The sequence below is a fragment of the Punctularia strigosozonata genome (assembly GCF_000264995.1).
Source record: "Punctularia strigosozonata HHB-11173 SS5 unplaced genomic scaffold PUNSTscaffold_9, whole genome shotgun sequence".
Classification (NCBI taxonomy): domain Eukaryota; kingdom Fungi; phylum Basidiomycota; class Agaricomycetes; order Corticiales; family Punctulariaceae; genus Punctularia; species Punctularia strigosozonata.
Window position 1 is genome coordinate 1,464,500 of NW_006767441.1, and position 14,313 is coordinate 1,478,812.

At 53.7% G+C, this 14,313-nt stretch overlaps 4 protein-coding genes across 4 annotated transcripts; 2 read left to right on the top strand and 2 right to left on the bottom strand.

Moving 5' to 3' along the window:
• Positions 1-2,937: 2,937 nt before the first annotated feature.
• Positions 2,938-6,022, bottom strand: PUNSTDRAFT_105216 (nucleotide-diphospho-sugar transferase; the record flags this gene model as incomplete). The annotated part of the gene is made up of 10 exons (XM_007385695.1): positions 2,938-3,536; positions 3,593-4,071; positions 4,129-4,257; positions 4,312-4,685; positions 4,739-4,864; positions 4,915-5,078; positions 5,134-5,320; positions 5,388-5,651; positions 5,715-5,839; positions 5,897-6,022. The coding sequence occupies 10 exons, from the start codon at positions 6,020-6,022 to the stop codon at positions 3,114-3,116; spliced, it is 2,397 nt and encodes a 798-aa protein (XP_007385757.1). The 3' UTR covers positions 2,938-3,113.
• A 707-nt stretch (positions 6,023-6,729) lies between these two features.
• On the bottom strand, positions 6,730-7,850 carry PUNSTDRAFT_136145 (uncharacterized protein; the record flags this gene model as incomplete). The annotated part of the gene is made up of 5 exons (XM_007385696.1): positions 6,730-7,011; positions 7,064-7,264; positions 7,315-7,467; positions 7,528-7,659; positions 7,710-7,850. The coding sequence occupies 5 exons, from the start codon at positions 7,848-7,850 to the stop codon at positions 6,730-6,732; spliced, it is 909 nt and encodes a 302-aa protein (XP_007385758.1).
• Positions 7,851-11,341: 3,491 nt separating this feature from the next.
• Positions 11,342-12,453, top strand: PUNSTDRAFT_105220 (pali-domain-containing protein; the record flags this gene model as incomplete). Its single annotated transcript, XM_007385697.1, has 5 exons — positions 11,342-11,541; positions 11,604-11,690; positions 11,749-11,816; positions 11,873-12,108; positions 12,160-12,453. The coding sequence occupies 5 exons, from the start codon at positions 11,342-11,344 to the stop codon at positions 12,265-12,267; spliced, it is 699 nt and encodes a 232-aa protein (XP_007385759.1). The 3' UTR covers positions 12,268-12,453.
• A 191-nt stretch (positions 12,454-12,644) lies between these two features.
• PUNSTDRAFT_105224 (alpha/beta-hydrolase) lies at positions 12,645-13,802 on the top strand. Its single transcript, XM_007385698.1, has 2 exons — positions 12,645-12,801; positions 13,035-13,802. Exons 1-2 carry the CDS (start codon positions 12,653-12,655, stop codon positions 13,744-13,746), a joined length of 861 nt encoding a protein of 286 aa, XP_007385760.1. The 5' UTR covers positions 12,645-12,652; the 3' UTR covers positions 13,747-13,802.
• Positions 13,803-14,313: the final 511 nt, after the last annotated feature.

Here is a 14,313-nt window from a genome sequence, read left to right on the forward strand (position 1 = left end):
GTATTCTATTTTTTTGTTCGTGACTTCGCGTGACTTTGACAAAGAACGGATGCGTTGATGCTACATTGAGCGATCACCGCTTCATCCGCCGATCGTTCCCACCGGGCGCTCGACCGGCAAACGACTGAATATCTCTCTTCTTTTCCCGGCAGACGGATATCTTTTTTCTTCCTTCTTCGTGCTATCAGACCGTGACTAGGGTAACGGCCGGAGAACTGAGTTTAAAACTCGCACAGTGCATACCAGCAAAGCGGCACGATATCGTATAACTTTCCTGCCATCACAATCGGGATGAATTGAATGGCGAATGAGCCTTGTAGTACCATCGCGACGTACGTCTTTTTCGCCCACTGGGAAGGGCGACGTCCCGAACCACATGGCAGGACCGATGCGACCCTGGTCCCGTGTGCAATTAATTCGCCGCATGATGCGCGAACGGGGCCAGAAAAGGAACCTGTTGTACCTTGTGTACATAAAGACGTCAATGAACAGACGTCCACAATGCTGAATATCAATCAATCTAGAATATACGGCACGGCAGGAACTTTGAAGCCCTGAGAATATTCAGATGAGGAAAGAAATTCTTTGTACCTTCCTGGACATGACCGTCCACCATTATCTCGGGGGGAGGCGCTTTGCAGGACTTCTTTAGGCGACACAGCGGTGATTAATCACCTCTACCCTACAGTTATGTCGGAAGCTACGTCAAATGACATTGACGGATTACTGCTCCCATAGAATAACTCAATACAACGTGTACGTCCAATCCGAGGCATTGAACAAAGAATCTCAGATGCCTGTGAGAATCTGGCGAATCGTGAACGCCGGCAATACGAAACTCAAAAGCGTGAGAGTGCACGGCATATTTCCACAGCGCACATTTTGCTCGATCTCATCAAATGCTTACCGGGTCATCGACACCCGGGAGCATCAATGGCTATACTGACGCCGCGAAAGATATCCTTTTGGGCCTCTGTTTCACCTTACTTTCGAAACGAGTCTGAACCTAACCGAACCCTTGATGCGTATATCTCCAGGCACATCCGAGGCATCAACGGATCTATGCATTGCTGTCCTGAAATGTGGTCCAGCTGTTGTGATACCTCTAGACATTGTCTACTAGTATGTGACCATTCTGTAACAGCTCCAGGAATAAATTACTTGAAACAGGGGGCTTGTCGTATTCTGTTAATGCAGTCGAGGGCCACCGAGCCTTGATTCGCTCTTATGCAACGTTCCATCATATTCATGCTGCTTCTTGCCCTAGAATCAGGAAGGCGCCCTGGGCACTCTAGATTAAGCTGTCTCGGTGTTCTGGAATCACAGCCTCCTAGTTTATATTCCGTGGGACGGATCTCATCTCGGCGGTGAAACCACGAAGCACCTCCCCAACAAGAAAGGTACCCTCAGGTCAGCGTTAATTGGCATGAAACCAGATTCAACAGAAATGTAGGAATACGAGATCTTTCTGAGCGTGTAATACTGCTGACGAACTGATATGCACAGTGGCACATCAGCTGATTGTATTGCTTGTGGCAAGTCGCAAAATATCGTCGATGCCTTCCGTAACGGGAGAATCGGAGACGATCTTCCCTCCGTCGGTAATGAGGACAACACGCATCGAGAAACTCAACACCACGCTCACCGAAGCGTGCATGCCTGAACACGCGACAACCCGGAGCATGTAATTTATCGATCGTCCGCCTCTAGGGGCAGGCTCTGTTTAATAGGACGTTAATGAAAACAAAATGCGAGCTTGGAGCTTAGAGCGTTTACGACGCATAGTGAGCAGCCTCGAAGTGGAGGCGAAAGCGTCTCTTCACATTATGCCGTTATGTTGCCCATCCTATATTCGCCCTGCGTAAGCATGTTTGGTGGTGACCCATGTTCCCTCGATCTTCTTGTCCATTCACCCTTCTATTGTGACATCGGTCATCACCGGTTATCCATGTTGTGCGACGTACCAATACGTCTAGTCCTCGTACGTACCGGCACGGCACACGCTTCTGCCTGCGCCAACTCCTGCCATTTACACCGCGGCTGCGTATTGTGTCAGAGAGCAGCTCCGCATTTGTGCATTTATCCTTTCCGTGCCGTGATAGCGACATGCGAGCTGAATACAGGTCCTACCCGAGGATCGTTTACAGCTTCACGGTGGCGAGGATCTCAGTTAAACAGATATCCCTGAGGTGTCGCGCCAGCAGTCTTCCCAACCGCTGCATGGAGCGTATAGTCCGATGCGATTTAGCACAACACGGTTTTCATGTAAGGGGGGATCTTCGCTCCGTTGCCAGGTAAGCCGCTGCATGTATTCATCGCGCGATTCGATATGTTGATATGTCGTCTGCGATAGTACCCTGTGCTCTGATTATATTCTCGGTGAGAAATGTCGGGCAAAGCCCTGCAGCATTCTCCAGTTAATACGATTAGAAACGTACTTGGGCGCAGACATCGGTTCATATACGCTTTGAATAGGCTGCACAAAACAAGCATTTCCCCGGCCATATGAGCAAGTGATTATCCTGGACGACCCATGAGGACAATAAGACGTACGGAAATGACTTGTGAGAATCCGTTTGTAGAGTTTCGTCCGTGTTAACGATGCTTGAGTCAGGGCCTAGGGAACGAAACCTGGATTCATTTGCAGAGCAAAAACCCGACACCCGAGTAACACACGCCATTCCGGACCATGCCGCTGCGAATCAAAACCCAGGGTTTGCGCGTTTAGGGGAGATTGGAAGCCTCACGGCCACGACCAGGAAGCGCCACCATCTAAGCTCGGACTGCAGGCAACACCGGTCCACAACGATGCCGAGGATCAACACAGGGTGGAAGAAGATGGTGCGTGGTGATCGTTGTCGCTTCGAGTCCGACTGATTTGTGTTACTTAGGTGGTTTGTACTGATTGATTACGGACGTTCACGCCTGCATGAATGCGGTGAAACATATATAATTCTATCGAACACAATGCTATGAAGTGGGTATCGTGGGATGTCGGGCGAAGGGCGAGCCAAACTCACAAGCGTGTCTAAACCTGAACCAATACTGATAGCCATGATGAGTTCGTTGGTCCATCTGAATCCGAAGTAAATCGAGCGGGAGGACAAGCAATCTCACTCACTCTCCTCTTCTTCACTCTCGTCTTCCTCGCTCTCCTCCTCGCTGGTAGACTGTGACGGTGGAGGCTGAACCTTCCCCTTGCCCTGAGGAGACACCACCACCATACTCTCCTCTGTATCCTCGCTCTGGTCCTCGCTCTCTTCTTCGGCTTCTTCCTCCTCAACTTCCTCCTCTTCGCTCTCGCCCTCTTCGCTACTCGTCTCTTGCTCGTCAAACTGATGTATCATCTTCGCCCCGACCAACCAGCATTTCTCCATCCTTTCTCTCCTCTCTCCCGCCTCCATGCCCTGCCCCTTGCTGGCCGGTAGTTTATGCCACGCGCGGATATCATCCTCCTCGACAATGTCGGCTTGGTAAAGGGCAGCGAGAAGCTGACCAAAGAGTGCATGGCGCGTAGGAGAAGCTGAACAACGGACCTGCAATGCGATCGCTTCAGCTCGTGCACAACTAGGCTGGGAAACAGGGAGCGAACCTGGAGCAACGAAACAGTTTCCACTGGATCGGCACCTCCAATCTTGTTGATGAGTTCCCCCCACCTCCCCACGACGCTCGAAATCTCCTTCCTCTGCGCCGCAGCATCGTCCACGACCTTGATGTGCTCCACGATCTGCTTGATCACCGCTTCGCGCACCTTCGCAATGTCAACATTGCTCGCCATCCGGAGCGTCTTAAGCTCTACCGCTGCGTTGTCTACCGAGTGGCCTTCCGCGAACGCGCGATCCAGTGACGCTTTGACCTCGCGATGAAACTCTGCTTCGGCGGCATGCTCTGGGTCGAGCGAGAGCGAGGATAGGGCTGTAGATGGCGCGGTAAGGGATGTGAGGGACGTTTGGGAGGAGGCGCGTGAGCGGCTGCGGGCCAGGGGAGAGCCTTCGGAAGAGGACGAGTCGGATTCTTCGTCCGAGGTCACCGAGCCAGGATCGGAAAGGTCAAGATCCGACGCGGTGTCGCCTAAAATGAAGAGGCCCTGAGCGGCGCTAGCAATCCGTGGCGTGAGGTGTAACTTACCGATACGCATTAATCTTTGATTTGTGAAGTTTTCAACCTCATCTATTTCCTCGTCCTCTTCTGTGCTTGGGCCTCGGGGCCAGACAATGCCGTTCGAATCCGCACCAAGAATGTCAGTATTGTCCTCGTCTGGTCAAGAGAAAAAAGTCAGTGAAGGCTGCGTTCTCCAGAGAGCTAACTCGCCAGAGTCAATATCCTCCAACTCCGAGTCCTCATCGCTTTCGTCGTCGCTCTCATGTCCATCTTCCTGAACCCTCTTCCTGCTCACCCTTTCAAAGGGCCTTAATCGGGCGCCCTTGCCAAGCACAACTCCGTCCGCAACCAGCGCACCGCGCTCGATCCTGCTCCCCTCGCCAACCTTCACTCCCGCACCGACGATCGCGCGATCCACGAAAGCGTTCGCGCCTATGACGGTGTCGTCGAATATGTACGAATGGCGCACGACGGCGCTGGGACCGATAACGCAGCGCTGGCCGATGGTGGACGAGTACACTTCGGCGTTCTCGTAAACCTGCGTCGAGGAGCCGATGAGGGTGTTTGTGCCTACTTTACATGTCCTGAAAAAAGACGGATCAACCGCGCTGCATAGACGCAGAGGTAATCAACGTACCTAGAGAGGACGACGGTACCATCTGCAGCGATGTACTTATTTCCCCTCGTGTGCTCATAGCGGTGTCCAGCAGGGTGGTTGTCATCCGGCACCAGGGGGAACGTCCATCTCGACAATATGTCTTTGCTACATTCCGCGCATTAATCGCAGAACTAAGTGAGACGGACGCCGCTCACCTGATAGCGTCGTAGCTGCGCGTATCCTTGACACGCGCCGCATAGCCCACCTCTGCCACGTAGCAATATATGTTCTTCATTAATAAATCGGACGTGAGCACGCCGTGCACGAAATCCCGCCGGATATCCTGATAATCGAAGTTGTCTTGGAAGAGCGAGGGAACCTTATCTAGGATGTGAATGGCTTGGTGATGTACATGCATGACTATATGCGCGTACCTCCACAGAGCAGACGTCGATCGAGCAGTCGATGAGGTCGTTCCGGATGTCCACCTCAGGATGCTCGCTGAGAATCTCGCGCGGAATGGCAGCGCTCTGTTTGGGCGGGTAACCCGTGACGGGCTCGTAGTGCAGGCACTCGGAAGTTTGAGAATCGATGACGAACACACTCGCATCTCCTCTTGACCTATCCACATCACCCATTATCACCATCGTCAGCGTAACGTCCAACGACGTGGAAGCGACAATCCCACCTCGTCCTATGCTTCGCCCCGCTCTCTTTCACCACCATCGTCATGATCGCGTCCTTATTCGTCTTCCTCCTTTCCTTATGCTCCCTCACCACCTCATCAATCCGTATATTGCTCACAAGGTCGCCCATGACGAGCACAAAGTCCGTCGTGATGATGCCGTGCGTGTAGATGTCGCGCATGGCGTCGCCAGGTGAGAACGTCTCCTTGGCCGTGACAATGGGCACGATCTTGATGCCAGATGAAGGCTTCGACCACATCGAGTTGCTACAGAATAGCGATCCCGTGTTAGCCGTCATTACTAGGATCGCAACAGCCGATGCGACTCACCGGATGGCTTCCTTGACTTGGACGGCGTACGACCGGCATATCACGAAGATCTCTTGAACGCCAGCAAGCGCCAAGCTCTCAAAAGTCCAATCTAGCAAAGGAGCATTGCATATCGGGAGCAGGCACTATGAGCAACAGATCTTCAGACCAACAACACATGTACAGTGGTTCAGGACGCTCACTCGAGGTTTGCCGGAGGTAAGAGGCTTGAATCGCTTGTTGAAGCTATCGGCGAGGATGACGGCTTGCAGAACATCCTCGTCTCCGCCCAAGTCCTTTTCCTTGCCTGCTGAGGATTTCGGAGGCATGATGTCAAGATGAGATTCGTTGTCGGCGACAAATCAGCCTGGTTCTGCATCTCGAGTAATAGCACAGCCACAACGCGATCGAGTCACTGTTTGCCTGCGATACATCCAACTTCCACGACTAACCACATCAAGGACAGCAAACAATGAGAGGGATACACGGAGTAGGTTGGTGAGATATGCGAAAAGTGACGAAACGACAGTGGTGACGAAATCCTGTTGGCATATAGTACTATGAATCTGCATGTCTTGCATATAACAAACTTGCTTCGCAACAGTATCGCGGTCATCCTGTTGTGCAATTCAAGCTATAGCTCCACGCAGCCCAATACACATCAGTCGAGACTTGCTGTCGCACTCGGGCCAAACAATTATATCCCACAAACAATTGCTGAATTGCTGGTATAAACAGGACAGCACGATCCAATGAGTGAAAGAAAGACAGGGTATGTGGCATGGGATCGATTAGTGACTAAGTAGGAAGATGGATCCGGGTCATCATGGGTCGTAACAAGTAGTAATCCAGATCCGCGGGTAAGGTATCAGAGAAAAGGGGGAAAGATGGGACGCCAGAAGCAGCGAGAAGGATCAATGCTGAATGACATAATGATGTGTAAAAGGCACGGAGAGAACCAAGGGGTCACGGAGGGGAAATATCATCATGAACGTCGTGCACCAAAAGATGAAAAGGATATCGACCGACGACGCGCTTATGCCGCGGCGGCAACAGGAGCGGGTGTGGTCTCGAGGGGCTTGGGCGCCTCCTCGACGGGGGCAGGCTCGGCAGCGGGCGCCTCAGTTGATGCGGGGGCTTCCTCAGCAGCGGGGTTCTCGAGGGGTGCAACGGGTGCAGGCTCCTCGATCTTGGGCGGGTTCTCCTCCACCTTGGGAGGGTGCGACGCCTCCTTGGGCTTCACCTTGAAGAAATCACCGACGCGAGCCGACAAACGGCGGCCGATCTTGGCGGGAGAGGCCTTGGGCTTCTCCTCCTTCTACGAGGACAGTAAGACGATTGCCCTTGCAGGCACGACTCGAACAACGAACCTTCTCGGTGGTCTCAGCAGCAGCCTCAGCCGGAGCGGCCTCAGCAGCTGGGGCTTCCTCCGCCGGAGCAGTCTCGGTCTCCTTGACGGGCTCGGCGGCCGGCTCGGCAGCGGGAGCAGCGGCTTCCTCGGCAGGAGCAGCCGGGGTCTCCTCGGCCTTGGCCTCCTCCTTGGCGGGCTCCTCAGTAGCAGCGGGAGCAGCCTAAGCAACCATCAGATGCGTCAACGATGGGAATAGACAGAGACACGTACGGAGGCCTCGGACTCTTCCTTCTTCTTATCCTTCTTAGTCTTGGTCTCCTTCACCTTCTTCTCGGCCTTCTTGTCGTGGTTGGGTTTGAAGGGAGCAAGGAGTTTGGCGAGCAAGCCGGGGCTCTTGGGACGGTCGCTCTTCTTCTCCTCAGCCTGCCAAGATATAATTAGTCATTCACGCGTTGCACCGCCACATGACGCAGGGACACTCACGGGCTTCGCCTCCTCGGTCGCGGGGGCGGCGGCAGCCTCGTCCTTGGGGGCCTCGGCCGCAGGCTCGGCAGCCGGGACTTCGGCGGTGGCAGCGGGGGCCTCCTCGGTCTTGGCCTCCTCCTTGGGAGCCTCCTGCCAAACAGTAAGCTTCAGGTCGCGTGAGTCATAGACGAGACACGTACAACGACAGGCTCCTCAGCCTTGGGCGCCTCCGCGATAGCAGCGGGCTCGACGGGCGCGGCCTCGGCAGCGGGCGCAGGGGTCTCGGTAGGCTTGACCTCCTCGACGGGGGCAGGGGCAGGGGTGGCCTCGGGGGTAGACATTACGGCGAGCGTGGAAGGTTGAGCTGTGAGGAACGACGTGAGACGCGTCGTACAACACGACGAGCAACGGTACTCACAGGGTAAAGGATGTTATGAACGAAGAAGAGAGAGGAAGTAGACGACTGTGCGTCAAGCCTAGGGCTGGAGGGTATGAGAGAGAGAGGTTGTGGAAAACTTCGGGGTCAGTCGCGACGCCCTTTATCAGACTATTTGACCCTGTTTGCCGTGAGAAACCAACAGGCTTCTGACACCCTTCCCTTTCTGGAACCGGATCGCCTTCCCACCGCAACATCACAAACGCGGATTCCTTCCCAACTCCAGCGCCCCAGCATGTTCATAACGCCCAGATGGTCTTGCTATCAGACGCCCGTCCTTGCTGCTCTGTCTTTCTCTGCTCTCAGCCTTCCCCCACAGCTCCAGAGGACGAGGACGAGGCACGCCCATGCCCGATATCGAATGATGTCGGCAAAGTGTCACACGTGACAGTTCTGTTCGACCGTTTCTGTTCTCTTCTCGTTGTGAGCTACGGTCTCCTTGGCTCTAGATGCGCTCGCGTCACAACAACAAGAGAAAATGATACGCCCATTCGGTCCATTCGTTCGTTCTTATCGCCCCCTCCCTGCTCGCCATGCCCGCCGCCCGTCGCGCCATACGCTGCTGGGACGCCGTATGCCGGCGCGCGGATCCATTGAGTTTAGGGTTGATGGCCACTGAATCAATCGAAGCTTCCCGATCATTCTTCCCACACTTTTCGGGCTTCTTTCTCGTCTCTTCGCCGACTCTGGCCCGCCCTCCGCCAGCGTACATGGCGGCTGCCTTGATGAATCGCTCTCGACCTCACCACGCAAGACGACGATGGTGGGCTCTTCCCTGCCCCTCCCCGCCTCGGGTCTCCTTCAAGTTGCACAAGTGATTCTGTAGCAGATCTGCCAGACTGATCTCGGAGTTCCCTTTGATAACCGCCCGTTCGGGACACCGCGAAAGGCGATGTCATTCTACCCCGCGCCGCAGGGTTGCCCTTCCACAGTGTCGCTGCGAACCAGCTTGTCCAATGGCATTCAGACCGAATATGGTCCCGTGGTTGCACTGCGGGCAAGCTATGCGAGGCTTATTCGCAATGACGGGTCTTGCGGGGCTGGGCGCTGAACGTTGAACGCTGAACGCTGCTGAAAGCGACTGCCGGATCTGCCGGGGTGCTTTCTCTTAACTAATGCTCTGAAACCCCATGTCATGTATTCGTATTCCCCTCTAGCATGATATCATGTCAACGACGGTCACCCTATCTATCTGTAAACTTGCACCCTCTCGTGAGGTCACTCGCGGGGCCCGTAATGGATTCGCCTCACTCGAAGCGACGGTGTTCGATTTAGGAGCGCATAACAGCCTTATGCGTTCTATGGATATCTATCTGTACGTGCATCCAAACTCTTCACTTCTCGCTCAGGGATTCATCATAGGGTACAGTCCCAGCGACGCTATTAGACGTCACACGCCATATGTATACCTTTTCATCCCATCCCTAACGGCCATGTCGACACCCCAAATACATCATTGGAAGACATTTGACGCTTTCGCCCACGACCACGAGTCGGCATCACCTTCCATTTCGGGAAGTTCTTCGCTACACATGGGGCATACCATCACATGAATCCGCCGAACAGATCCCCGACTTCGAAAGACACTCATGTTTGGAATTGACTGCCGCTCGCCCCGACACGTCATAGATGCTCGCGAGTTCCCGACAACGGATCCTGGTTATCCGCCACATATACCAGACAGGAAGCTACCCTTTTGGCGCGCTCCTTCCGTACGTACACGTACATATGCTGTGAGTTCATCGCCAAATCAATCAGCGCAGCACATTTATTAGACATGTGATCATGTCTGAACGATAGATGTTCATATTTCGCAACAGCCAGAATCATTAGTTCGCAGCCCGGTGAATATACACTACCAGACTGCCTCACAGCAATCGCAGACCCCTGTGAAGTAGCGAGATTAACGATAGCATGCGTCAGAAATGAACTTCCACACCGTTGAGCGTGATCCTATACTGTGCATCCACCCCTGATGCAACGCGTGTTGCATTAGGGTTATATCTCCCTCAAATCACCTCAAAATTATCCGAAACCTTGGTAGTAGATAGCCAGGATGCTATAGATATGTCATCCAGCGTCTCAAATATTTTGGTTGAGTCTCAACTCTGCCAGCGAGATGCCGGCGAGACGAAGTGAGCACCGGCCAAAGTTGCGAGATCATCACACGCGGTCACGATTTGCCGAAGTGCCGAACTAGGACAGGCTGCAGCGCAACGCAGGGCTCAAGCGGCTCAGGCCAATCAACGCAGGCGGAGTCTGAACTCAACCGTCACGCCAGCACCGTCCTTTTCGTTGAACATCCTCCTACAGCAGCATTACTACAGCAATCACGAATCGGAATGGCGTAGCAAATAGGATACAAGGTATTTAGTACTACCAAATATTTCCGTAAACTTTTCGTTACCGATCCGGTGAAGCGAGGCCGTGGAGTACTCGCGACATGTTGCATCAACTCACTCGAGCAGTCCTAATGTTTTTCTGTAGCCCGAACCAAGCCTCGCTCCTACTTCATCTCTTACATACAGTATTTGCAGGTGTTTGAGAGTGCATAGATTTCTTTCCGAGACGAACAGCTGAGCAGGAAAGGAACGGGAGAGGGATTTGTGTCGATGTTGCATTAGGGGTGGATGCACAGTAAAGTATCGCCCAGAGATGACTCACAACCTTACAACACTGCAGCTCAATTCAAGTGGCTACCAATCCTCGCATTGATTTGGTTTACACCCCATCCTGCAAATGAGTTCGTTTCGAGCACACTCGGGAAACACTTCGGGAAGCGCGAATAAGTCTGAACCAAACGGATGGCCTGAGCAGCACATAGTTAGTTCAACGTTAGACGCTGAATACACACGCCCATGTGCATGAGGGATTGACTAAGATCATATATGCAAAATCTACTTCGTTTCCAATGACGCAGACCTCGAAATTGAGGACCAGACCTGTTTCGCTATTGCACTGGGTACGACCTTGAACAAAGCGGCGCAGCGCTCACCGCAAAATCTGAAGCCTCCGGTCCGCGGATCCTGTCTTGCATGCCTGCGGGCAAAGCTCCTCATGAAATCATGATTTGCTATATTTTCGTGAGTCCGATGGGCCTGGTAGTAAGTACCTATACATACCTTGGAGGTAAGTATGGTTTACACCGCCGCCACTGCGCCACCGTACTAGTGCCACGCCGAAATATTTGCCGACGTCATTGTCCTCAACACGCGAACAAGGCTTTGTTCCCTCACGCTCGGCTCCATTCTCCAATCAAAAAATGACCTACATATACATCCCGGGCGCTGAACTCAACCGCCCAAGATATATTGTACCCCATCCTGTACTCCACTGCCAGTTGCTCTCCCCTCACGACACGGGCTACGCGATCCGCACGACGACCGTTTACTCAAGATGCTAGCTGCTATCACGCCCTTCCTGCTCTTCTCAGCCTTTTTGCTATTGTTGCTTGTCACGCTCTCCACCCCCATCATCCACAGCATCTTCCTGTTCAAGATCACCGCGCACGCGTCGTCGAGCATCCTGGACTCAAGCGCGAATGGCAAGGTTCGCTTCGGTGTCTGGGGCTATTGCGTCTCAAACTTGCAGGCAAAGTGCGTCCTCGCAGATCCGCGCCTGATGTCACCGATACTCATAATGAGGTTCTTTTGTCCAGGGTCGTTGGTATCAGCGAGAACACAGACGCTTTCTGTTCTCCGAAGAAACTAGGCTATACCTTTGACGATCGGCTGATGAGCGCCCTGTAAGTGACATCTCCCAAGTCGAACTTCAAAAACAAATGCTGAATTCCGATGTCATAGTGGCATAGATCATATCAGCAATTTGATCAGCAAGGCGCTCACTGCGGCGTTGGTTCTGCATCCAATCGGTAACGCCTTCTCAAGTCTGCCTATCGTTGCTCCTCTGATCCTTTCGTTGTTACAGCTTGTGCCTTGACCTTCGTTGCCCTCTTCTTCTCGCTCTTCATGCTGCACCGTTCGCGTACGGGTGGCGTCGATGCCGGGTCGCGAGTCGCCTCACTCCTCACGTTCTTCAGCGCATTCCTCGCCGCTCTCATTACGACCGTCGTGTTTCTAATCGACGTGATCCTCGTCGCCGTCGTTCGCCACCGAGTGCACAAAGACAGCGATGGCGTGCTAACCTTGAGCTGGGGTAATGCTGTAAGTTGCTTCTTGATTCCAGGCGACTTGTTGGCTTATACACGATTATAGGTGTGGATGGCGCTAGGCGCAACTGTTGCGCTCTGGCTATCTCTGCTTGGTTCCTGTGCTGGCATCTTTGCCATCCGCAGGCAACGTAAAGCAGCAGGCACGTACTAGAGTGCCAAGTCAGCCAACCCAGTTGTCGCTGGTGATCAAATACCTTGACACGTCCTGCGAACTAATTCACTCTCTGACGATGATACCCCCACGCTACTTGGACGAGAATAGACGCCAACGACTTAAACGGACATTGACCCTACCCTACGATTGATGTGTTCTCTGTACCTCCATCAGATGTACTATCCCTTGCTGAAACCAGATCAATGGTCATACCGCATCAAAGCTGCCTTGTGGTACGATTCCGTACGAGTCACAGCTCCCAGGGCTCGGAACTCGAAGTCACCACTTCGGCTCCGGCTTCAACTACTGTAGTCATACCTTTCGCTACTTAAATCCCACCTTTCAGACGACGGCAGCATCATTGGCTAGATTCTCCCTTGCCATGGAGCTGCACGAGCACAAGGATATCGCATACATCGAGTTCACCGCCACCTCGGCGCACCAATTCGATCTATACGTGCCCGGATCCGGAGCTGCGCGCAGCGAACCTGGGCCGTTGCTCTGCTTTGTTCATGGCGGCGCCTGGCGTGCGTGAGTCGTCGTGGCCTATTGTAGATTTGTGCAATTGCAGTACGGAATACCTTTGGCCTGTTCAACCCATGTTTTTCCTCGAGGGATGCGTGTATGCATCCTGCTCGACCTCTCTACGGCTGTCCGGCGCGCAGCACCTTATTATGTGCTGCGTTTGCCAAGAGAACGCCAGTCCATGCATCACCCTGGGTTGAGCGTAGAGCTCTCACTGACGATGCCTTGAATCCACGTAGCGAGGACAAATCCCATCATGCGGATCTCGCTCGAGCCCTCGCAAAACGCACGGGCTGCGCCGTCGCGGTGCCCAACTACCGTCTCACACCGAACGAGCCTACCCCGGACACCGCTCTGCTGCACCCTGCGCACGCCGAGGACACCCTCGCCTTCCTGAATTTCGTCCACACTTGGGCAGGCCCCAACCCTGACGAGACAAAGGCGTACGACCCGTCCCGGCTCGTCCTCATCGGACACTCGTGCTCGGCACACATGCTGTCCTGCATCGTGCGCGATTCGTCCGGCGTCACGCCGACCCTCACACCCTCGCGCGCGCTGCTCACCTCCATCCACGCCGTAGTCGTATCGGAGGGGATCTACGACCTCGATTTACTCCTCGCGAGCTTCCCCGACTACCGCGGCTGGTTCGTTGAGGCTGCGTTTGGCCCGCCTCCGTACGAGAGGTTCGATGTGACCAAGTACGCCGAGAGGGAGGGAGAGAGGGAGGGCGGCATCGTGTGGTTCGTGTTGCATTCGACGGGGGATACGCTCGTGGATCTCGTCCAGAGCAAGGCGATCGTTGCCGGGCTCGGAGCTTCCGTTACCGATATCCTGGAGGGCCAGGAGGGTCGGATCAAGTGGGACTTCGGTTCGCTGAAGGAAGAGCACAACGATCTCCTCCGCGGGAATACGTACGTTCAGCTTGTTGGGTCCTTCGTAGATTCCCTATGAACTTCGTCCATGCGATGTCAAAGCTTACGGGTGTTTGCTTTATATCTAAGAATGCCACAATGTTATGTTCATGATCTGTTCAAATCTAGCTGCGGGTTGGCGTTTTGGCGTCAAGTGCAACCTTTTCCGGACGCAATTGGAAGTTCTTCCCCATTTCACTACTAGCCATCTACCAGACTACCCTCTAGTATCTCAAGAACTCGTCGCGGAAAAGCTGGTCGTGAACGCGAACATTGTCGACATCACTGACAGTAAACATCCAAACTGAGCAGCATCCTCTGTTTCACCAGTAGTACGAAGGTGAATACATATGTCTACGAGTACTGCATCGCTTGTTTTACTGATAAGGTCACTGATATCGTTCAAGAACCCGAGCTCGAGCACCTCTTTTCCAGACGATCCTGCTCGTACCGAGCGACACAGACTTGACATCGAGATAGAAACGGAACACATCCACCGCCTGCAGGATCGAGTTCGAGACCCCCGGGAGCAGCGCAATCAGCTCGCGCCTGTTTCTCGGCTTCCTTCAGAGTCGATCTTTCGATCTTTCGGAGATGTGGGCCTTCG

Excerpts from the sequence above, each read along its gene's own strand:
- PUNSTDRAFT_105224 (XM_007385698.1), top strand. The coding sequence starts at position 12,653 with ATGGAGCTGCACGAGCACAAGGATATCGCATACATCGAGTTCACCGCC. Across the intron at positions 12,802-13,034 it reads CATGGCGGCGCCTGGCGTGC|CGAGGACAAATCCCATCATG; the intron begins GTGAGTCGTCGT and ends GAATCCACGTAG.